The 24,437-nt window shown below is 41.2% G+C and overlaps 1 protein-coding gene across 7 annotated transcripts in view; it reads left to right on the top strand.

Annotated features, from left to right (window-relative positions):
- Positions 1 to 22,473, top strand: part of LOC135487053 (spermatogenesis-associated protein 1-like) — a 33,153-nt gene extending 10,680 nt beyond the window's left edge. Inside the window, exons 6-14 of one of the 7 annotated variants that reach the window (XM_064770375.1) lie at positions 1,254 to 1,313; positions 4,885 to 5,185; positions 11,256 to 11,630; positions 16,362 to 16,732; positions 17,375 to 17,734; positions 18,560 to 18,685; positions 18,990 to 19,174; positions 19,336 to 19,434; positions 19,690 to 22,473. In XM_064770375.1, coding sequence (XP_064626445.1) covers positions 1,254 to 1,313; positions 4,885 to 5,185; positions 11,256 to 11,630; positions 16,362 to 16,732; positions 17,375 to 17,734; positions 18,560 to 18,685; positions 18,990 to 19,174; positions 19,336 to 19,434; positions 19,690 to 19,848 — 2,036 coding nt within the window. In that variant the 3' untranslated portion in view covers positions 19,849 to 22,473. Of the gene's footprint in view, positions 1 to 1,253; positions 1,314 to 4,884; positions 5,186 to 7,810; positions 9,709 to 11,255; positions 11,631 to 16,361; positions 16,733 to 17,374; positions 17,735 to 18,559; positions 18,686 to 18,989; positions 19,175 to 19,335; positions 19,435 to 19,689 lie in introns of those variants that run through there. The other 6 variants (XM_064770378.1, XM_064770376.1, XM_064770379.1 and 3 more) reach the window with 6 other exon arrangements.
- The last annotated feature ends 1,964 nt before the right edge of the window (positions 22,474 to 24,437 follow it).

The raw sequence follows: 24,437 nt of genomic DNA, 5'->3' as shown, positions 1-24,437 counted from the left end.
AAATTGACAAATTGAACAGAGTTTGCAGATTTGTTTAATTTTATGAAAAGAATGGTTGGAATAGGAAACTCATTTCGAAAGGGTAAAGAACTTATAGCTAAAGACTTGTTGGTGTTTCACAGTTAAGTATTTCATCTATCTTGGGGATCAGTTGCTTGAAGGTAAAATTTACTGAGATTTTCATTTTCATTTTCTTCACACTTTTGTCACTGGTTGGGGTAAATAATATGGAGCTGGGCGAAATGCGATAAAAACTGCATGGGGCTGTACAGGATTCTTTCGTGTGAGGTGGGTAGCTAACATCAGATTAACAGTAGTATCTCAGTGCCCTTGGGGTGTTGGGTTGGTCTCTTGTCTCGGAGATAATGTGTAATAATTTAAACTTCAGGGCGTGATTATGACTTTTTCTATACTGATGGTAAGGAAATATCAACATTTTATCAAAGTGCATGCCATGGAATAAACTGAGGATTTGAGCCATTGTCAATAAATACCATCTTCAGATTTGAAAGTTCTGGCACACAAATCTTATGAAAGTTCATCTAGTTAATGTGCTTCACCACACAGTGGCAGCACTGTATGGTGGGACATTTTTAACCATGAGAAAGTCCATTATGAAGGTCCCCTGGTTACAATCCCAAACACCCTTGGTCGAACCAATAGCATCCTTGTACAGTAGCAAAATGAGTCTGCTGGGGATGCTTGGGTAATTTGGAAAAAGTTAGCTGAGAAATGTTACAAAGACATTTAGTTGCTCAGTCCAGTCCCTGTCTGCATGACTTGCATGGCCTACCTAGATCCTACTGAATTATAGGCTACGTCCGAGTACCATCTGTTAGGAATTTAATTGCATGATCTGTTATAAATCCCAATTTCAAGCAAGGGTAGAGAAATTTGAACTTTGTCGAATCAGGGTTTGGAGAATGATAGCCCTAAGTTGACTTCGAATTTTGGCTTCAACTTGCCGGTCGTAGGTCTTGGTCAAGATCCAAATTAGACTGACTCCAAGTGGTCAACATGCCTAAGCTTTCCTGACTCACACTTTTATACTCCTTGAATATCAAGGCCTTGTTGTAACAATACAATTTGAGATCTAAAACTGCCGATATTTCCAAAATGACAGGTGATATAAAAAAAGGCTTTCTGTAATTGATAAGGTGTATAAACCTTGGTGGTCAAGATGATTAAAATTGACCTCAAATTTCTCCACCTTTGCTTGAAATGCGACATTTAGAAGTTGTGTTTTCTTTTAGTTCCCCTACAAATAGGTTATGACTATGATTCAAGGTTTGGGAGACGATCATTTTCTAAATGTAAGAATTTACGTTGTCGATGGTGTCATATATTGGTCTATTGTTGGTGGTGGCTTTGTAAATATTGGGTCTAATTGTTGCGTATGCATTGTAAACATTCCACAATTTAACACTGTGCACTTAACTGAAGGATCAGTGGCATTGTAGTTAAAAAGCCCAGCTTATAATCAGGAGGTCATGAGTTCGACTCTCCAAAGGATAAAGCCTACTGATGTTTTATCTCCATGTCCTTGGTCAAGACACCTCATGCTATGCTTATTTCCACCTGGAGCATAAATGAGTTGCCTTACCAGTCTTGACTGGGAGTTGACCAGACATCTTATCAGGGAGGTTATGCTCCTGGATGCTTTAGATGTTACAGATAAACTCCAGCCTGATCTGGCTCACATTCCAGGTTTCGTCTGACTTTGAGGGAGCTAAGTTGGATTGAAACCCAAAATGACTTTAGAATGGGTTATTCTTGGCCAGCTGTCTAACTGTAAACTGCTGCCCCCTATAAGAAAGACAAAGGCTCTACGGTGGCACCATTGTGTAATTGACTTAAACCCCATTAATGTGACAATGTATACATGATCTGCTGTAAAGACAGAAATGGGATCAAATTGAATTGAAGCAATAATCTGGTAGTTTAATTGTTCAAATAGGACCTCTGTATTATGACACCTCTCTTATACATGCAAGACAGGTATTGTTTGTAATAGAGAGGTTCCCATTATGTTGTCATATCTGGTACACTACTTCCAGAAATATTTATTCTAAAAAGCATTGGACCTAAAAACTGTTGCAGGAAACTAAAGAGTGGTACGGGGTTGTGGCGGCCAGCTTTCCTGTTGCTTATGAGACTCTGCCTACTTTGAAATAGGTCCCATCAATTTACAACTGTTTACTTCCTATTTAGTAAGCACGGCTTCACCTAGTGGGGTTATGACCCAGCTGGAAGCAGACAGAATACTAAGCATGTTTGGGTGCACCAATTTGAGTTAACCCTCTGTGCCACAATTGATGATTTGGCATTGTCTAATTTTGGCTCAAAAACAACATATTTGGCAATTAATTCTCCAAAAATATAGGAAGTTAAAATTGAATATTTTGCTTCTTGTCCTCGTTGCTCTGCCGATACTTCTAGTGTACCAAGTAGTTTGTGGGTGAAATTCACAGATGTCACTAGTTCTCTATTCCCTGGAGTAAAAAATGCATTTGGAGTTTTCATATTGTCTGTTATTATGTTATTCATCCTGTTTTAGGTCGTTGATATTGCCAATGTTGTTATGGATATTTTTAATGCTTCTTGCTTTTACTTATTTTTCAATTGAAAATTGGACTGCTCTATGATCTTGTAGAGAAGTTTTAAAATGTGAAGTTATATTTGATCAGATAGTATAATCATGATTGGCTCCAGCTCATTACTGATCAACCACAGCAGTATTAATCAGTCTGAGAGTTGGAGGCTACATGTACATTAACTTTGAACAAATGGTACACCTAGAGCAGTCCAATTTTGGGTTGAAGTGTTTTACGCTGCACCAGCACCCGCCCCAGCATGCATCAGCCAATGAGAGTGTCGAGCTATCCGTGATCCGTGTCCCTATCCGTGATCCGTGTCCCTATCCGTGATCCATGTCCGTGTGTGTGTGTTGTCCACGACTCCTTCATCACCTATCTAACAGGTACTCACCCTAATAAATTGGACCATCTCAATGTACAATGATACCAAAACTGAACCAAGCGTCCTAGCCCCCCCCCCCCCTCTGAAAAAAAGGAATAAAAATGAGATCAGCATTTGGCATAACAAACTTATTTGTTGATGAGTTATCATGAACTGAAGGACAATTCGGGTTTCAGATTAGAAATTTGTCCCACAAACTAAACCAGTTCAGGACTTTTTGGCATCAGTGTATTTTGAATGGTTCCTAACTGTAAGTAGAAAGACAGAAATACACACTTTGAATATTGGTTGCAGTTTTAGTATCCCAGATTCTGAGATGGTCCATAGATTCATGCCTAAAAATCTAATTTTAAATGTTGATGGCTTTTAACTAATTAATTCTTAATCAACGAGATGTGTTCTTAATTAGATAACAGTAAGCTGTGTTGATGGAATATTGAATGAAAGACAGTAAAAAAGCCATTGAAACTCAGCAAATGTTTTTCAGTGCTTTCTTTCTCATCAAGCAATCAGTTATTCTTGCTGCGCATCAACTTGACCTAGATTTCTATTGTGAGTGCTCCTCAGAAAGAGGAAACAACCATTTGAACCAGAGCATGCAGGCACATTCTAGAAAAAACTCTTTCATAGGGGCTTGTCAAATTCGTTCAAGGCCCAGTGTTAGTGCTTGACCACAAAATGTTTTCGAGACCAGTAAGTTGTGCCACTTGACAAATCAAGTGTTGCATGAGTGATATCAAATATGTCTTGAACAACATAACAACACCTTTGACATCATGCAACAATTGATTTGTCACGTGTGCTAGAAGTTCATTGGTCCAAAAACATAATGGCCTTGGACGAATGTGGCGCGTCCCCTATTAATTTAATTAATCAGACTTTGTCTCTGTTGTCCTGCGTCTGCTTTGGTGAACTCTACATGTTTCCTTCCTCTCTGCCACTTCCTTCCTTGCAGAAGTCAATGTGGCCAATAAGATATCAATCAGAGTTTCTTGGCCATCCTTTCAGTCCTTCTTGCTAATCTCAAAATCATGAGTGTCTAATTTTCTGCCGGTGCATCATCAAAATCACTTGTTTCAAGAAGAAGAAAGAGAATTCCAACGATGTTTTGAAATAATTGACACAAAAAGCCCCTGTGGCCTGCCCTGGTAAAAGTAGACACTTGTCAGGAGAAAAAGTGAAAAAGGAAAGAACGATTCTTGAGGAAAATGATTGAGAAATCTTGAATAAATATAATGCAAATTCAGCAGTTTGATTATTGTTCCATTTGTGTCCTCTGTCCACCACAAGCACATCAGAAATGGATGACTGTGGTTGTTGCCTTGAGCTTTACTCTCCATTTTCAGTGCTGTGTTGTCCTGTCAGTGTTAGCACTTAGCTTTGTCCCATAAGAGCAAAGAGGTGAAGTGTGCCTGTCAATTTTGTCTTTTGCATGTATTCTGAGACTTTGTTCACAGGATATCAACATTCATTGACGGCAGTTGTTTACCATGAACCTTTTAAGAATAGAAATCGAGCTGGTTTGGTTGACCAATCAGCATTGCTCAGTTCGACCACAAAATATGTCCAAACCCCTGGACTGGTGCTTCAGGTTTGGTCTACCCCAGCAGTGTTGATTAGACAACCACTGAGCTAACTCAGTATTACCAGTAACTGAACTCCTTTAAACAAAGGAGAGTCCAGTTTCGATTGAGGATCAAGGAGGGGGCTTCCCAGCAATACAAGCTCATTGGTATTAGTAAACCCCATGGAACTTGTTTGATTTGTTGTTCTCTTGAAGATTTCAGACACATCCAGTATCGATCATCCTCTTTGCTCTGATTGGACAGTCTGTTTTCTGCAGTTAATCTTGTATGATGTTGTGCGTTTGACTAACTGTTTGTCCTTTTCCTGACTTGCCTTTAGACGAACCCCTACAAGGCGTACACTCCAAACCGTACACTCCCAACGACAACCATGCACACGATGTGGATAACGATTCGGACGAGTTACGATTGCCGCATTTGCAAGATATGACATCGTCTAACAACACGTTAGGTGAAAGCGGCCAAGATACGGAACGGGCTGGTGATGCTGGGGACGATAATGATAATGTTGATCGAGATAACATGTTATATAGTGCAACCCCTCCTAATTCTGCTGCAGATCGCTTCTACAACAAGGGCCAACATCAAGGCCACAACGGCGACATCACCGTCTGGGATCGGTAAGTTGACATTCTCTCAAAAGGCTTCTAATCCATGTATTTGTCATCTTGCAGGGCCAGATGGCTAGCAGGGTTGGGGAGGGGGAGTTCAGAGACAAAGTGCTATGCTCTATTCCGTGAGGATATCTTCCAAGAGAAGTGTTACACCTCTGAGAGCTCTTCGAACTCTCCCTCAACCCATAGACCTGAAGGCCAGCTACAGGCAAAATATCAGTATCAACAACTTCTAAGTTTGCATCCCTTTGTTCGTCAAGGTATGAATTTGGAAGGTTTTCCTAAATAGAGAAACTGTCTCACTTGCATTCTCCTCAATTTAATTGTCTCAACATAAATTTGCAGAAGACGGAACTTTTGGGAAACTGGGTAGGCGTCTTCGAACCACTTTATTTGTTTGTTCAGCTTGAATCATGTCTGTCGAGTTATGTTTTGTTCATTTTGACAAAGCGGATTGATTTGGTTTTGAAAACTAGTGGGTGTTGTGAAAATAGGTGCAGCTCTACAATTACAGTCTGTAAAACAGCAACAGATTCAGACCAATCTTTTCTTGTTGATAAAAGAAGAGTGAGCTGCATAAAGTTGAGCTGTAGAGATTCTGTGATGTGGTCTTGGTTGCTTTTTCTGTCACCTGGTTGTGATTGTGGATGTCTAGACTCAGACACCTGAGACCTGTATGTTGTAAATTGTAGTTGTCACCAAACATACGTTCTTGAGATCAAGACACCAGACTCCCAGATCTCAAAGTCTACTTGATGCAAGCTCTATAGGCTTGACTGTTATCAATGTGGGGATGGACTTATTGCCATTGGGGGAAAAAACGACCCATCACAGCAAAACCAGGCACGTGTTGCTCTGCATGAGATGACTGGTTAGTCCTTTCACTGTACGGTTGTCTGCCATTTGCGAAATCTCGGTACATCAATTTCTTCCCTCTTCCTCTGTGTGACATTTGCCTGGTTTTGTTGTGACTGGTCACATCAGCCTTCGTGTCCTTGTGTCTGGTTCATTGTTTTCTCAGTGGACTCAGTTGGGACATTTTTTTCGCAAACCTCCCTCAAGCTATACAATTTGTATTTGATGAGATGTTAATCCTGCCAAGTGGCATGATTCATGATGATTAGTTTCCAACATGTTGCCTAAATCGTGAAATTATCCTGGATATTGTACTAAACACAATCCCTTGATAATGGTTGATGGATCAGCAGATATCACGCAAGGATGTTGGGAATACTAATGTAGCTTCATTTCAGACAATCAGCTTGTATACATGTAGGCATGAGTATGCAAGAACAGGGAAATGGTTTAATGATTTTGGAGGTTCCAAGTCCATATAGGCCTATGTTGACCTTGATGGACCTTATTTCTCCATTTAACTGGGATGGTTCTCATTTCTGGAGAATCAACATTTCATTATGCACACCTGCAACACCAGTGTTACCAGTGTTACCAGTGTTACCTGTGATTGAGGGGAACATCTCAAAACATGAAAAAGGCCAGTCACTGGGCACCTTGACTTTGTAGTGACCAGTGAAGAAAAGTGAATTTGAACTTGAGGAAGTCTCTGTGAAGGCATTTGTTGAGACATTTTTCACTCTCATCCTGACCACCAGGGTTTTTGACATCCCTTCATTCTCCCTCTCGTGGAACAAAAGCATGGGGTGATACAATACACTGACCTTGGAAGGACATACCAGTACATGTATTTACTGTGTGAATTCAATAATGCCATTGTTTGCCACCTTGGGGACAATAAATGATCAAGAAGTCGGCATGTGTACATTACTATATAAAGTGGCCTGAGGGATTATAAATTAAGGATTTAATGGTCATAAATGATTCTTTGTTCATTATAATATGCCAAGCGAAATGTAACATCACTTAAAATGTTGATTTCCTTTTGAAATGTTAAAAACATGCTTTTATGATGTGTGATGATGTGTTGCAGAATGAATATCAGGAGCAACTATTACTTGAAGTTTTAAATTGTTCATGGTCTCCAATATTCCTTCTTCTTTTCTAACTGCATAAACTGGGGTTGGTGATGTCTGTTTTTGTTTCATCACACTGAGATGTTCCCCTAAAACAAGTAAGCTTGGTCTGCTGTGAGTTAGATGGCTTGTTTATATCTTTCCCTATATAAAGTAGCTTGATGAAGTGCGAGGTCTTAGTGTGAGAGTGCATGCTGCATACCAGTAGATTTCATGTAGTCCGTCCTATTCTAAATGTTACTTTCAGCAAAGGGATTAACCTTACAATCATGTCTTGAGCAGTATTGATGAAATGATAGTACAACCATTATCATTCATGTTCATTCAAAATAAGTATTTCAACTTTTCTGAACTTTCAGATGAAATGTAAATTTTGTTCAAATATTTCAGTTTATGGGCAAAATCTTCAAAAATCAGAGTGTTATTTTTTTTTCATTAAATGGTGTATAGCAGACCTGTTGTGTTCCCTACTGCTGGAACAAGTGGCCTTCATCAAGGGCAGATATGAGTACCTCTGGAGCTGTCAGGTGTTGAAGGATGTCGGTTAATGAACACTAATTGAACACTAATTGAACACTAATTGAACGAATCATAAGAATGGTAAACATCATGGATCCATTTCACTAGCCTGACTAGGATAGCAATGAAAATCTTTTCAAGTATTATGTGCTCTTAATGTACTGTTTCTAAACTTGAAATGAGCCTGAGTTAAAGGGGGTCGCGCACGAAACAGATGGGTCTGAGTTTGATGTTTGGGTTTTTAACTTCGTAAAATTAGTATTTTACGAAGGTTTTTGGGTGCAACTTACCCATTTGATCGTAGTTGGGTAATTTCAATGCCTGGTTGTATCCAAATCTGTGTACTTTTGACATCCAGAACACATCTATGAACGATTTCGACTAAGACAAACCAGATCCCAAAACAAAACCAATTCGCACATCTGTGAAGACCTAAGCCAATGCCATGAGCAACTGTGATCTTTGTTCCAGGGGGAACGCATGACTAGTCAGCGCCCAAACAAACTTTGTCGAAATCGTCCATTAAAGTGGCCCAGAGTAGCATATGGTTTTTAATGAAACTTTGTTTGAATTCAATGCCTCTAACATTTTCCCTTTTTCAAGCCATAGTAGTGCAGCGGATACTTTAGATTTACTGAGCATGCCTGATAGTTCAGGATGGCAGACAAACCAGAGGCAAAAACAGAAGGACAAATTGCATTCCGAGTCTCTAGAGGCCTGGACATCACCAACAATATCAAGAGAGATGGATCCCTTGGCTGTTAATAGTGCTTTAAGAAACCTTGATTCAAAAAGAAGTCCAAAGAGAATAAAAGACAATAGAGTAGGTCAGCTTGAAGGTTTTGATAGCCGAAATGAACGTGGCATGATTTCACCAAAAGATGGCGCACATGTGCATGACTTGAATGATCACCAAGACTCACGTCCGGTCACACGTCCATCCACTTATACCTTAAACCCAGAGTCGAGTTATATACTCAACCACAACGGAAGCTTAAAAAATGTGCCAGTGATTACTCCGAGGGTAAATGGGAAGACACAAGTCATAGATCCTGGAGGGAAAAAAGTGGGACAGAGTCCAAGTGTTGATGCTGCCAGGACACAATCACAGAAGCAACAGGTAGATCCTCCTACCACTCCTGCCCCTGGCATGCCAGGTGGGAGCACAGAAATACTTGGTCAAGGTGAACTACGAAATGCTTCTAAAATGAGTAATCCTGCACAGTCTGCAACTTTTGTTCGAGGGCCGTCTCAGAATCAGGGCAATCCTTCTTCAACCAATTCTGCTGTAATGCAGACAAATTCTGAAACTGCATTGTCATATGGAGTGGTTGATGTGCAGCAGACATCACCTCAAGCTGCAGTACAGCAGACGTCACCTCAGGGTGGAGTGCAGCAGGTGTTACCAATGGATGAAGTTCAGCAGACGTCACCACTGGGTGCACAGCAAACCTCGCCTCAGGGTGCAGTTCAGCAGATGTCACCAATGGGTGCAGTTCAGCAGACGTCTTCTCACGGTTCAGTACAGCCGACACCAAACTTTCAAGAACATGTGGTGACCCCAACTGGTGCAATTGAGCAGTTTTCTCAAGGTGATGTTTCACCAAGTATCCAAAATACCAACAGTGTTCCAAATCCTCCTCAAGGCCAAGTCAGTGCGCCTCAGAATACTGGTCAGTCATTGTACCGGACATCCTCAAACATCGGTTCTCAACAGGAGACAGTTCCAAACCCAACTCCTAATCATGGAACGGAATATAACGTGACCCCTGTGCTGACAAATGTTAATCCAGTGCCCGGGGCTTCTCATAGTGTAACCAGTCAACAGTTAGTTCAGAACACTAATCATGGACAAGACATGAAACGCCCAACTAACCCAGCCATCTCTGCACTGTCTACATCCACGAATAACGCCACATCACAATCACACCACCAACCACAGCGGGACTCACCAACACAGCACTCCACTAATGGACCTCTGGATAACACTGTAACTGGAGGTAGCCATAGTAGTCTGGGGTAAGGTGCCAGTGCTTTCTAGACATAACACATCATGTTAACATTTGCTTAGATTTGCACTGACATGAAGCATCACCTCAGAGAATGCAAGCAAACTCATCTTCTTCATGAGATTTAAATTGATATAAAGAAGCAACTGCATCCAAAATGTGATATTACACCCCCTTTGTGTTTCACAGTTGGCTGTGAAGCATTCTAGCTCTCTAACATTCTCTGGGGTCAACCTAAACCTAACTTAAAGGACCAAGGTTGATAAGAGGTGATCTGGGAAACACATCATTCTTGACTCTGTGTAACTTATGGAAGAAAGTCTCACAGTACATATATTGAGCCGAGTTGAACCTTTAGAAGTTGAATATAAGAAATCTTCTCATGGAAAAGAAGGCTGTGACTTCTGTGGAGCAGGTATTGACGAGCCTCTCTCGTAATTCTAGATTCAACCTTGGTCCTTCTGTTTTCAAGACATAACGAAGTGTTTACATATCTTTCACATTCTTTGCCAATAACATCACTTCTCCATCTGCTTGAAGCCAATCTTCCTCATATTTTTTTAAATGAGTTCAAATTAACCTGTCCCGATGTGCACTTGCTCAACCATATAGTTTTCATGTTTTGTCCATTGTGTTTGTGTTCCAAACATCTGCATTCTGAGATAGGTTGATTCCACACTTTACATCCCGTCACCAGTAGTTTGATTGTCTGTTTTGGTTGTATTAGTTTGATAGACATACTGAGACGTATTCATATTTTACACCCATTTGAATGATTTTGAATATATTTATATTACCCAAACGGTTTCAAATTCTTGCTGAACAGTTATAAAAACACCAGTACACTTGCATGGATTTCCAAGTTCAGAGCGATTCCCCATAATGTATGATTATGTAATTGGCATCCCCAACGTCTACAGTTCAAATGACTGCATTGTTTGGTTTTGGTAAGGAAAAGGCCCTCATAGTACATGTCAATTAGTCCCCTCCTGTCGACTCACTATATTTTAATCCCCCAGATGTCTTTGTAACATGTTTTGAAATGAATAGTACCTGTTGATTGCCAGTTATTGTGTTAAACGTGTAATTGCTATGCTCTGTTAGATGTTGTAATCATGCTTTAGATTTGCCATACTTCAGTGCTTGTAATCCTTTGAAAGCTAACCTAAAGTAATGAAACCTATCCATTGAAGTTTGTCTCAATTCAATCTAAATTTCTCTTGTTTCTTCATTTTAATAGTTTTCAAATACACACATTGCTGAATAGGGCATTCCAAGTTGCACAGTAGGTGCATCCCTAGTGAAGGTGATCAGCCAAAATGTTTAGGTTAGCTGTCCTAGGATCGGTTGTAGAATAACAATGAACAATCATATCTCTCCGAGAATACATTTCCTTCTAGTTTAATCCTCTTACCTCTATCACTCCATACATCGATTGTGTCCAACCGTCCCCAATCCAGGTCGTCATGGCTTCTTCTTCATGGTGACCTTGACCTTTGACCTCCTTTGTAAATAGTCTTCATCTTTCACATCCTCTCTTTTAATTTTGTTATGTAGACGAAAACAAAACCAAGATGGGCAATCTACGGACAGTCAAGATTCGTGCAAACCGACCAGAGAGCAAAGTCAGCCAGGATATTCACACATTGGGCACTACCGACAATCACTGCAGAATAGTCATCGGAACCCGGACAATCACGCTTACCAGGAGAACAATAAAAATGTGCTAGGTGATGATCAGGGGAATAGAGTGGACAGTCAGACCTACCGCGCTCATAATCAACTGCCCCCAATTGGTAGTCAAGGGTTTGCAATAGACGAGGGTCAAAACCCTCCGTACAATGCAAGAGACGGGCTCCCAGGTGGCAACACTGATGACCGAAGAGGAAATGATCAACAGTCAAATACACACAGTCAAAATGGCGGCCCAGGGTATGTAGTGTCTGAGGATAGAGCAAATCATGTTCAGGATGTAGGTGGAAGGCCCAAGGACGCACAGGCCCCTTATGATAGAGCTGGGCGGAGTGAAGGCAGGCCCGAAGGTGATGCACCGGGCCCTGGTTATGATAGAGCTGGAGGAAGGGATCTTAACAAGCATGAAGGTGGTGGGGAGGGACGGTATGATGATGATCAATTCACCAGGAATGGTGGTGGAGGAGTAGTACCTGGCAGAGGTCCGAATGAGGGGCAGACATTTGATGGGCAGTACCAGAGCCAGGCCCCAGGTCAATATGGCCAGCAGCAGGCTCCCAGCCAGTATGGCCAGAACCAGGCTCCAGGTCTGAATGGCCAAGCTGAGACCTCTGGTCATAACCAGAACCAGGCCTCAGGTCAATATGGCCAGCACCAGGCTCCCAGCCAGTATGGCCAGAACCAGGTTCCAGGTCTGAATGGCCAAGCTGAGACCTCTGGTCATAACCAGAACCAGGCCTCAGGTCAATATGGCCAGCACCAGGCTCCCAGCCAGTATGGCCAGAACCAGGCTCCAGGTCTGAATGGCCAAGCTGAGACCTCTGGTCATAACCAGAACCAGGCCTCAGGTCAATATGGCCAGCACCAGGCTCCCAGTCAGCATGGAGGTCAGAATGGCCAGGGTGATGCCCCTGGCCAGAACCAGGCTCTGGTTCCATATGGCCAATACCAACAACCCGGTAATGATGGCCATATCATCGGGGATCTGCAGCTTATGCCACCCCCAGGGCCAGATGCCCCCTTTTATGACCAGCGCCATCGATCCGAGCCCTATCACGGTCTGCCCCCTGGTGACAGCCAGCCTCCAGGTCCACTGTCACATAGTGATAACGCCCCGTTAGGCAGGTAAGCACGCGCTTCGAGTGACACGATACTGCAGCACTTCCACGGCTTTGCTTGTGTTGCCAACACATGTGGGTTTTTGTCACTCTTACAACTTGTCTAATTCCAGGCTAACTCTGTGCACACCTCTCATCTGAGTGCCAGTCATCCCTGTTGTGTTTGTTAAACTAACATTTGAACAAAAGCAGTGTTCTCCATGATGTCAACAGAATCACATTATCATCTTAAACATACTTTTGAGTGAATTCCTTGAAATTGAAACAACAAATTTTGATGTGGAGTCAAGTTCTGCCCTGTTTTTTGCTCCCATTTTCTTACCATAGTCTTTGATTTGTTGTGTAAATTGTCAGTCGGAATTTTTCCATGGAGAATGCTGAATTTGTCACCCCTTTGATGAGCATGTTTATCCCTCTAAGGGTTTTATTATGTTACCTTTTGATTGACTATTTGTAATCATCTGTGATCACGACTGGTTTGATCTTGAAGGAGGTTCTTTTGAAGAAAATACATGTTTACTTCTCATTTATGCCAGAACAAACTTCATGGACGATGTTGGAGGTCTCATTGGTAACTCTGAGCACATTGTCAAATACTTCCTTCATGAATCATTGAGTTGATCTCCGATTATATCAATTTCTTATCAGTCTGATTAGATGTCAAGTTTTATACTTCCCTCATTAATCGCATGTAATGTCTGAAACAAGTTCTTCATGGCATGCACTTCCTTGTTTATTATCAGCTTGCCATGACGGTAAGTTCCAACTAGATTTGGCTGATGAGGCACATTGTACTACCGAACTTCTGCCAGCTAGTCATTTGACCTGCTGGTTTGAGGGTGGATTCCATTGCCAATTGTCCTGATGTGTTCATGCAGGACAACCAAAAACATATTGTATTTGGGTCAACTTAATTTGATTGACAAAATGAGTGATTCACTTATGAGCTTGTTTGAGACAGGTCCCTCTCTTCTAAATGTTTCATTGCAATGTTTCACCTCTAGATCTGTGAGCCCCTGTGATATTGAATGTCTCCTTCCTTGCTTGTAACTAATAAGTATATGTAAAATGTGATCTCCTCTGACTCCTGGCCGGTTTTAGCTTAGTTTCATAGCATACTTCACAAAGAAGGAGTGTAGTGAACATTTTACTCAAGAACATATAATGTTGGTCATACTACAATACCCTTATGCCAATCCCACAATAAATATCCCTGTGTGGCATTCGAATCGAAGTCGTTTCACCTTTTTGATTTAGATTGTCAAACAATGTGTTTATTTTCACACTTCCATTCACAGTTTAAATTTTGTTCCCTCCCTTTTCATTAAGTCAACTTTCACATTCAAATTTTACTTAAACTTACTGGTACCTATTTGTATCTCAAAACCTTGATATTTTCATTTAACTCTTGCAATTTTTACAGTAGTTGAAATCAGCATGATCAGCACATCGCACAGAACACACGCATGCTCACATCTGTCAGCAATGAAATGATGCATGAGGAAATCTAAACATGAATTCTTGGGTCTTTTTACTTCAGCAAAACATTTGAAATTGACGATGAAATTTTGATATTTTGAAAATAATTTTTGAAAATGAACATGTCTGTTTCTCTGAATCCTCAATCCACGCCTGATTATTGGTGTTTGATTTGATTTCAGTGGACCACATCTATGTTTTTCATACCGTGCTGGACATAGCGGGATGCAGAGAAATTGACCATGTACTTTTCAAGACTCCTGCATAAGCGTCTTCCATATGCTTCACCATTTCATTGATGACGTTGCCAAATCACCATAACGGATTTGGCACTGACGTGGATTGACCCTTACACAACTGACAACGTTTTGTGGAAACTAACGCATGTTGGTGTTCCTAACTATTGCATGCATCATTGTTATTTGTTCTAACAATGTATTGTCTGAATTTCAGCTGTTGGTGTCATTCTTTGATTAATGCATTACTTCAATTATACCCAATTTCTATTCAATTCTTTGTTCTGAAATTGGTTGTCATTTCTGGGCAAACTGTCATTTCTTGGCCGACAGATAGCCTCTGGGTCAGAAGTTTGGAGTTCATATCAAGTGATTGTAATCAACTTCAGTACCTGGCTGAGCAGCTCCAACATGATAAATCGCGTCGGCTTAAAATTTTGTATGATTGAAAGTGTCCTTCCAAAAGGGCCCGTGTCCAGATCACAGAGGTCAAATAGAACAGTCACAGGATATTTGTGACCCGCTCTACCAAAACTAGGCACTTGTCGCATCTGAACTTGACAGGTTGATACGGACTTGTTGTTCATTTCCCTATTGTAGACCTTTTGTGAAGTCCGTATCAACCTGTCGAGTTCAGATGTGACAAGCGCCTAGTTTTGGTAGAGCGAGTCACATTTTCCCCGCTTGTCTGTTAGCATGAAAATAAACATGGAAGCCTTTCGGGGTTAACAGTACATGGATGTGTTGTGTTGTACTGGCAGTATTATCATGTCTGTGTCTTCATCAATTACAACTAATGATGATAGATATCAATTAGGTCAGACAAAATGCACATTGACCTTGAGCCACTGGGTCAGGAGTGTCTCTCTATTGCGGCAGTCCAGCACGCTTCTAACATCATTCATTATGTGAAGTGGTGTTCAATTATGGCCAGATTATGCACTTATATGTGACGTGATGGAATTTTTATCTCAGTGTCTATCACATCATGCCAAGTAGGCCTGTTAGCGTGTGTACAGGGCCAAGTTTTTAGACAAGTGCAAAACGGTGTTTTTGAAAAAGAAGAGAAAAATACCAATGTAAAAAAGGTCTTAACTGCATGAAACATGGACTACATGTAGGTCTCTGTGGCTGCTGTTTATGAGGTCCAAGTAAAGTAGCACCGCCAGTCATTTGGAAACCAAAAAGTAACTATCGCTTGATGGCTGAGTCCCAACTTAACGGCCATTTCACTCGATACCTACTTACACTCTGGTTATAGATCCTGTTTGTGACAGCATGGATGGTTGCGGGCCTGGAGAATACTGCTGTCAACCAACCATTGGTTTCTCGTCTTCACAAGAAATGACACATCTTTATTCGAAGGTCAATCAGACTGAGAAACAGAATGTGTGTTGTTGGTAAACAATACTTTCGATGGTTCTGCACACAATAATCGGCAGTTTATGACATGGAGCATATCATGATTTGAAGGATGTCATCAGGCAGCCAGCAATCTTGGATTACCTGGCTGATAAACTTGATGGGTTCTGTTACCTGGATTGATTATCCTTCAGTGCCATATTGCACCAGCCAGCATACCTGTTGAATGATGCACCTGCCTCTTGCACAGTTGGTAGAATTGCATAGCTAGCTGCATGGTGCTTAAAGCGTGCGGCTGCAAACGAGGAATTTTGATCGCTGCGACCTGCAATCATGAGCCCTTTAAGCTTCGCAGAAGCGATTCCAGGAGTCTCAGAAAGAGGGCGCACCTCAGAGAAACCGGGGGCATCCAAGGAGCATCCAGTTTTTCCATAAAACTCATTGTCTGTTTCTCAAGTAAGGCGGGGGGGGGGGGGGGAAACAACTGAAGCTGATGGTCCATTCAAGAATTGGTTAATGATATGCATATTTGTTTCCCTTGGCAAGGCACCAAGCTCTGTGACTTAGAAGGGGAAGAAAATACTAAATAGCCAATGTTCATTCTGATGCACCGATTCTGTTCTATTTGACCTCTGTGATTTCGTCAGAAAATTATATCAAGAGTTACTGAGAGTTCACTCTCATAAATAAAACAGTTCACACTTGTCTATGTACATAAACGTGCAGTAATTCCCAGTCAAATTGAGGTGAAGAAACTGATGATTTCTCTTCTTCAGCGAGGAGTTCATGAAGAGGAAACAACAGGAAGAGGAGGAGAAGTTACGCCGGGAGGAAGAGGCTCGTCGCCGAGCAGAAGAGGCATGGCGGCAAGGTGAAGAAACTCGCCGCGCTGAAGAGGCTCGCCGCGCTGAAGAAGCTCGTCTTGCTGAGGAGGCTCGGAGGGCTGAGGAGGCTCGGAGGGCTGCAGAAGAGGCACACTTGGAGGAGGAGCGGAGGCGGAAAGAGGAAGAGCAGCACTTGCTGGAGGAGGAGCAACGTAAACGTGAGGAGGAGGAAAGGCGGAGGCGGGAGGAGGAGCAGAGGCGTAAAGACTTCCCGTCACCTCCGCCGCTCACTGTGACAAGTTATATGGACCCTGCTGAAGAAAGTAAGGCCACCTGTTTCTTCTCTTACCATGTTGCATTCTACCATGTTTCAAAGTGTTTTTCACATTGTTCTGGTCAAAGGTGCTCATTGTGACAAGATCACATTTACCAAAAGATAGTGGTGTTGTACAACACTGGATATCGGTAAGGTAGGGTGAACTAATACTGAAGAACAGAGTATAGCTCTTTCACGGCGTCAACTAAAGCTGGCTGCTCAGGGTTGTGTAACATCACTTTTTGTGATCATACTATTACAGATTAGTGACAAGAGGTCAGCCAAGTAAATATGATCAGATCTATCTGAAAAACACTTTTCCTTGAATGAATTCACCTCCTTCCAGATCAGTCTAGCAAGCAGTGGATTGGCCGAAATTCACCAAGCTTTGAGGTCAGCCTTTGTTAAAAACAGCAGTACGTCTCCAATCATGGTAAAAGACTTCGATTCTTTTTCATAGGGATTACTTTTCTCTTCCATGTTTCTTGACCTCTTTTCTTTTTTTGTAGTCATAGCCATTTCAGTTCAGATTTTGAAGAAGAAAAGGTCAACAAAAATGTCACATTTTCTGAATCTGATATTCAGAGAGAGGAGTTTGTGATGTTTTCATTGAAACAAGGAAACGTGTTTTGCATTAGAACATTTATAGTTTCAGAAAGTGATTCTGATGATGTAGTAAAATTCCGATATGGAAAAGACAGATATGGTGAAAATAAATCGACGCAAAGGCATAAACGTCAAGGATTGGAAGGGTCCTCACGATCGAAGAAGCAATATGAACGTGGAGCTAAAGAGTTCCAACGTACGTCCCATCGGGAAAAACTGAAACCTTCTGGAGAGAATTCATCCAGATATGGGGGAAAACAATCACAAGGTTCCCGGAACAAAGAAATCAAAAGTCCGCGAGAAGAGAAGCCAACTGAATCGAGTGAAGACCCGCCCGTTATTGGAACAATGATACCAAGCAGATCGCAACCGAAACAAGCCACTGAGTACCGCATGAAGACTCGTAATCATTTCATGCACTGACTCTCCCTGCTTACACCTAGAGCTTGCACAATATTGCAACTGAGACATTTTTACAAACGGATATAAAACATGAACATGGTCAAACATTATACGAAGCAAAACAAGTAGTGTAGCATTGCAAACATTGCAGAAATATGTGAACTTTGCACTGACTTCTTGGTCATCTCAAAGGAAAGCTCCAAAATAAAAGTTTTGACATTCGCAAACTTTTCAAGCTGTAAAAATTTCCCAGTTAGCATTTTAATCATGATATAGTTGAATGCCTCTGCTTTGTTGTAATCTTTGCATTTATTTCAGCTAATTTTGTAGTGCAATACTCTCCCCTTGCCAACTTATGATCCAATGATACATAATGAATAATTGACCATATTAATTTCAGCAGAATATTTAGTTAGATCGATAACCATATTTTCTTTTTACAATCTAGATACATGTAGGGTTCTGACATAAACAAGTCGCAGACCAGTGATGCTCCGATATAGTGTTAACCTGTCCTGTAGGCCCCTAACCTGGATGCTTTCCATTGGTTCCTGTCAAGTTTGTACTCCAAAAACCTGCATGCCATCCATTCAGAGTTTTCAGAGCCTGCATGCCATCCATTCAGAGTTTTCAGAGCCTTTTAAATCAGTTTCAAAGCTTAGGGGATGTGATGAAGTTTTCACCAGGAAAAAGAAATTTGGATTGAGTTGAAGGTTTATTAGTATTCAGTAATTACTGAAATCAGTTTGATTGCAATTAAGTAGTCCAAGGTACCTTGTTTCAACAAAATTCTTCTTTTCTTAACATAACTGGGTTTCTGTTTCAGAAAAACAACTTTTAGCCGAACTCGAGGCGACGAGACAGCGAAGGCGGGAGATCGAAGCTCGCCGGGAGGATCTTGTTCGTAAAGCCAAACAACTCCAAGCCAAAACACAGAGTCGTCGAAACCAAGGTGAGGATGGGCACCCTTGATATGACACAGCAGCAGAAGGATTAGGCGAGCAAGCGTAGTGGTTAAAGTCTAGGGGTGATGAGGTCAAATCACAGTCTGGTCACCACTTTTGTCCTTCACCGGATGAGTTCAAGTGAGCACAGTATGTGCAGCACCGTGAATTTGGCTCCTTGGTACCCTAAAGTGCAGGTTCAACGTGTTCAAGTGAGCATAGTATGAGGAGGCCTTGGGGAGACTTATGGTGTCAGTTGTAAACCTCACCAATTTCTTTTTACTCAAAACTTTTATTTGTTTCTCTCTTTAGCTCGTGACATGTGGAAAAAGAAATATTTTGAAGAGAAAAAGAAGACTCCGCCTTACGAGGATAAATGCAACCGTCTGCGGCAGGAACTTGAACTTCTTCATCGGAAGATTGTGGGTCAGATGGAAGGAGGGAAAGGCAGGGAACTGTTCAAGGTGGAAAAAGGAGAAAATAGGCCTTCAGAGCAGGTAAGATTATGCAATCACTACTCATGTCTGAATCTAAGCATTTCCCCCCAGTATCAGTGTCGATTTGAGATCCTGGCATATGGTACCATCATCACATGTGGTTGTCAATTGCTTCACATGGAGACCATTTTCAACTTTCTTATTGGTCTTCTTTATTTCAGAGTAATCTGCGCATCCAAGCAACGAAGCTCCATCATGAAATAGAAGAACTCCAGCGGAGGGTTGATGATGCAAAAATGAAATTAACAGGGGAAGTGAAGGTAATATTCAGCTTAGAATTTGAGGCAGCAGTGTCATGATTACAAGAACTGGGGAAATCAAGTCCTTATTTGTCGAAGGCACTTGGTGGTATGAAGGAGTTGTTCCTGTAGTGCATCCCTTACCCTCGGCCCGGGAGGTTGAACCAAGGACTCGGAGATTAAGAATCCGACATCCTAATCAGTGGACCACCATGCTCTTTTGACCACATTTCCAACCCAAAGTGGATCTTACTAAATCCTCTTCTTCCCTTTCAGCTGCGAAACCAAGCCGAAGCTGAATTACGAGCTTTGCGGGCGGAGCTCACTCAGAAAAAAATCAATGTGACTTTGACGAGATCACAAAAATTAGCAGCGTTAGGTAGTTCCCAGGATGTTTATACCCCACGACCGGCGGCCATTAGTCCTCGATCTTAGTGCAGCCAATCAAACTGGTACATTCTGACTGGAGTCATATATAAATTATGATATGTACCATAGGATAGACTTTAGTACCGATCAGGTTGTGATTGGTTGATTTAATCATGTGATAGTTCAATTATGTATATTGCTACCGTCAACAATCCTTTGGATACGCTTGCAGAAAAAAAGTGATTGAAATCTTTCACAGGAGACATCGAAGTCAGTCAGTGTGCAGCTTCGATGGAAAAAAGTAGTGAAATCACTGACTTCTCAAATTAGATTGTTTACTTGTCACCTCCTCATTGGTGAACAAAAGGTGTCATGCCATAGCTTTGTTAAGAGATCAGGGCTGACCAAAACTCACGGCTTTGCATCCAGTTTGTTATGAGAAAATGTTTAGTTATGTTTAGTTTTTGGCCAATTGAGAGGTCACAAGGTGAAACTTGCTGACCAGTCATTACATGTACATGTGTGACTGTGCTATTGAGCAGTGGCAGTCCTGGTATTTCTTGATTGCTGCTTGTCTGGGTTTTGGATGGCCCGAACTCGGGATGTTTGGTGACACCTTTTGAAAACCACGATGAGGAGATGCTCTTTCATTTTTCGCTCAAATTATTTTCAGTTGTGTCTCAGTTGCCAGCTGAACATCTCTTTCATGATTCCTATAAACAAAGTCCAAAGATGTTTAAGGGCGACTATTTTGAATACTACTGATTTTTTAAAATACGTTTTTGTAGACTGCTGAAATACCGATCTCATTTCCTGTGTTACTGTGTCATTTCAATTGCTGATCATGTATTCCAGTCATATTGGGCAGATCCTCGTCAGAAATTTCAACCTAATTTCCCAGGAAAGTCGGGTCATATTTATGGCTGCCTAGAATAGTGACAGGACATGAGGAAGTGGTGCAGCCCGGTGTTTCCTCAAGAGGCCACTTGAAGTGACTTTTTCATTTTGTTAGTTGACTGTAGTGTCACTCCAGATTACCCTTCCTGTGTCTAGAATTCCATCATGAGAAATTTCATCATAATTTCTACTGTCTGTGTTGGGTCATGTTCATCTTGACCCGCAATGAGATGGTTAAGTCACTCACTTGTGGATCCCGATAGTGGTGACGCAATCACACGAGAGTCAGGATGGGTCATGTTATTCTGCTTGCTTTATATGACTGTATGAGGAAGTGCGCTGCAATGGTGTGATATGAAGAGGTCACTGTTTTGATTTTGACCATGTGTTTATAATCATGATTGGTGACCTCTAGTTGATTCTTTGATCGTGATCTGATTATAGGCATTGATATAATGACACCAACATTCTGTACTCAGACTTGAAATGTTTCCTTTGGTTTTTGTTGAAGAATGAGTATCTCAAGATAATGCCTGCCTGCCTTGTGAGAAATACATGGTTCCTGTTGAGGATGAGGGAACACCAATAACCAATATGACAATGCCATCAGCCCATTACATTTCTCACTACCATTTTTGGGTAAAAGTTATACCAGGAATACGGCAAGGGTTGACTTGTCTGTCTGAATACCAGCGTAATTGACATCAACGATATAATTGTCAGATATGCATGTTTTGTCAAGATTTATGGTGATATGACGCCATGTTGAACCAAAATAGACAAATAACTTGTCGCGTTAATTGCTATTAAATTTTTTTCAGTAAAAACTACCGGAGTATAAAAATGTATGTATGGTACTCAAAATGTGATAGTATTGTGATAGTCCTAGTGAAGATTTACTGTTATTCTGTGGTACTAGGCAAAGGTACTGTATGATAGTTTCACCAGGAAAATTGGAATTGTTATTCTGGTATCAGGAAAGATGAAATTCTTGAAAACTTGCCAAAGTTTGGCATTTTGCACTATATCTGAAGTGACCTTGAGGGAGTATATTGGTTCAGTCATTTGCCTGGTATTATTTAGAAAATAATATGATGTAAGATTATTTATTAAAAATGTTATGATCAGCCAAAAGAAAATTGTAAATAAAATGCAAGCAGACGATATCGTGCATAGTTTATTAATGTGCTCCAAATGACATGACTCCTAACTCTTTTAAATCCTGTGTCTGGGCAAACAGCAATAGTTTTTCTCTGGATCTGGCAAGAAATAATTGAATTTTAATGCAGACTAGAGAAACATATTATATTCGATTGTCATTGTAAGCCTTCAAGCACTTGTATTCTGACAAAAACACAATGAAAGCCAGTGGCGGATCCAGGTGGTGCTCCTCAGGGGAGCGCGTGCACCTCTCACATTCCACAAAGTTAGGGAAATTGACCAGGGCGCCCTGCCACTCTCAGTCTCAGGACTTCTCAGCTTCCTCGTTCACAACTGAAAAGCCGGGACATATCTGTAGAGATTGTTGTGGATAAAGCATTGAATATTACCAACACCACCAAATTGAGAAGAAAGACAACCAGTAGATCTTAGGGACTAAACTTTTGCTGTTTGACCATGGTGTTTTGGTCAAGAATATAAGTCATGTTTTTCGTCCATTGTTGTTTATATAAATGTACTTATGATATTACATAGGAAGGGTTCTATTTTTATACACAGACTGACAGAGCTTGTTATCTAATCGGAATTTTGTGAATTCTTTACATCAGCTTAATAATAAAGGTTGTCTTGCTGGCAAAATTGGCATGTTCTTTTATTTCTTTAATGAGTGCCCCTGGAACTCTTCTGGGAAGATGCAACTCCTCTCAAACACACTGGATCTCCACTGGAACGCCATTGGATTCTGATTAGTGAAGACACTCTTGACCGGCCTATCACCAGTAACATCATCAGTGCAGTACAAATGACAAGGCTCTACAACTGAACCAGCCAATATAACTACCATAGTTTTATAATCCTGGTATGAACCAGACCAGGCGATTAAAGTTCTTATCTTAAAAATATATATAAACAGTAAGCTCTAGAACATTGATCTCTTGGACAGATATTTCATATTCGGCCTACATTGCTATCGCTATGAACAAGGAAGTTCACATTGCTATCGCTATGAACAAGGAAGTTCGCGTCGGGATCATCATTTCCTAGTACCTGTGACAAGAACTACTGGACTAAGGGGGCATCTCAGATATCATTTTAGTCAATGGCAATTCAAGCAAATATGAAGTTTTTAATGCAAGTGATGCCTGGGAGTTTTACTAGCTGGTGTGAGAAATCAATGAAGTCCACCAACAGAAAAACCCATTCCCTTTGCTGGAGAGAGCAGGGCTTTTGAACAATGCTTGCTAACAAATTGTCCATCCATGCTAAGATAAATTCGTTGAACGATTCTAGTCATGGTGAGGTAGAGAATAAGTGGCAGAGAAGGAAATTGGGAAAGTGGCATTCTCTCATCCAGGAAGACGAGATACCTGATTTGCCTTGTAATCTTGGCTATCGAGCTCGTTCAGTGGTCTGCTTTGAGATGGATTATCAAGTGTGGATCTGCTCGTGCTGCCCTTGGTTCTGGGTGTAACAGCATTTGTTATCTCGCCAGGTCTGGTTGTGACAGTATCTGCGATCGTCAGGTCATGGTAAACGGGGGACGAGTTATTCCATGAACCCCTAACATGGTACTGACAACCGTTGCCGATCACAGCTTTTCTTTATTCCAAACTTACTTACTTGACCCTTATATGCAGTGCAAATTCTCGCGGCATTACTGGACGTTTCATGTGCGTACTATGTAGTATGAATGGCCAACGACAGGGGAGCCAGGAGCGGGCTCCGGACGCAATTGAATCTGCGATAGGCTCCGCGTTCATTCTGTATACATACATTTTCGTGATTTAAAAAAAATCAATGCTGGTTGTTTCATCAAACTTTGCAGAAGTGTAGTCCTATATCTTGTCAATGTCATAGGTGAATTTGAAAAAGTTCCAATGATTCTAAATTGTTTTATTAGCGTTTTCATGGTGGTCAAGTTATTTGATGAATTGACACTGAAAGATAGAAATGCCCCAAGGAACAAATCTGAAATTCAACTTAATTTGTACAAGATGTATAAAAAGTCTCATTTTATCATATACTGTAGGCTATAACATTGTAACACTTTGTGTTTTTTGCTAATAAATAAAAGTTTCATTTTCAGTATATTGTCGACGTGAGATTTGCTCTCGTCACGTCATGAGCACATTCAGGTTGCACTGAAGTGCCATCACCACTTTCAGATACCCAAATGCATCTAGTTTCTTTATTTGATGTGAAAACATGGGGTCATCTCGGCTATTTATTCGATATATGGCATCTAAGTACAAGTGGTTTTCAATATCCTCCGCGTCTCATTAAGACGTAGGGGTATAAAAAGCCTGAGGTTTAGGACACCCTTTGACTAATTCTGATTGGAAAAGTCACGATCCGACACTAATACTTGTGTGCCCCAGTGTATCCTCGAAAATACCAACTGCCGATTCGAACAACCATCCTCGGTAGTACTCGCGAACGCCCGGAATCAGTATGTGCTGCAGTTTGAAAAGTTTGGGTGCGGGGTATGATAATGATTATAATGAAAATGTTTACATCTGTACATGCATGATTAGATAACAAGACAAGGAAAAAGAAAAAAGAATAAAACTCGGCAGATTCACCGGGGGTCGAACCCG

Source organism: Lineus longissimus, chromosome 4 (genome assembly GCF_910592395.1).
Source record: "Lineus longissimus chromosome 4, tnLinLong1.2, whole genome shotgun sequence".
NCBI classification, from domain to species: domain Eukaryota; kingdom Metazoa; phylum Nemertea; class Pilidiophora; order Heteronemertea; family Lineidae; genus Lineus; species Lineus longissimus.
This window is presented reverse-complemented; position numbering and strand designations above follow the sequence as displayed.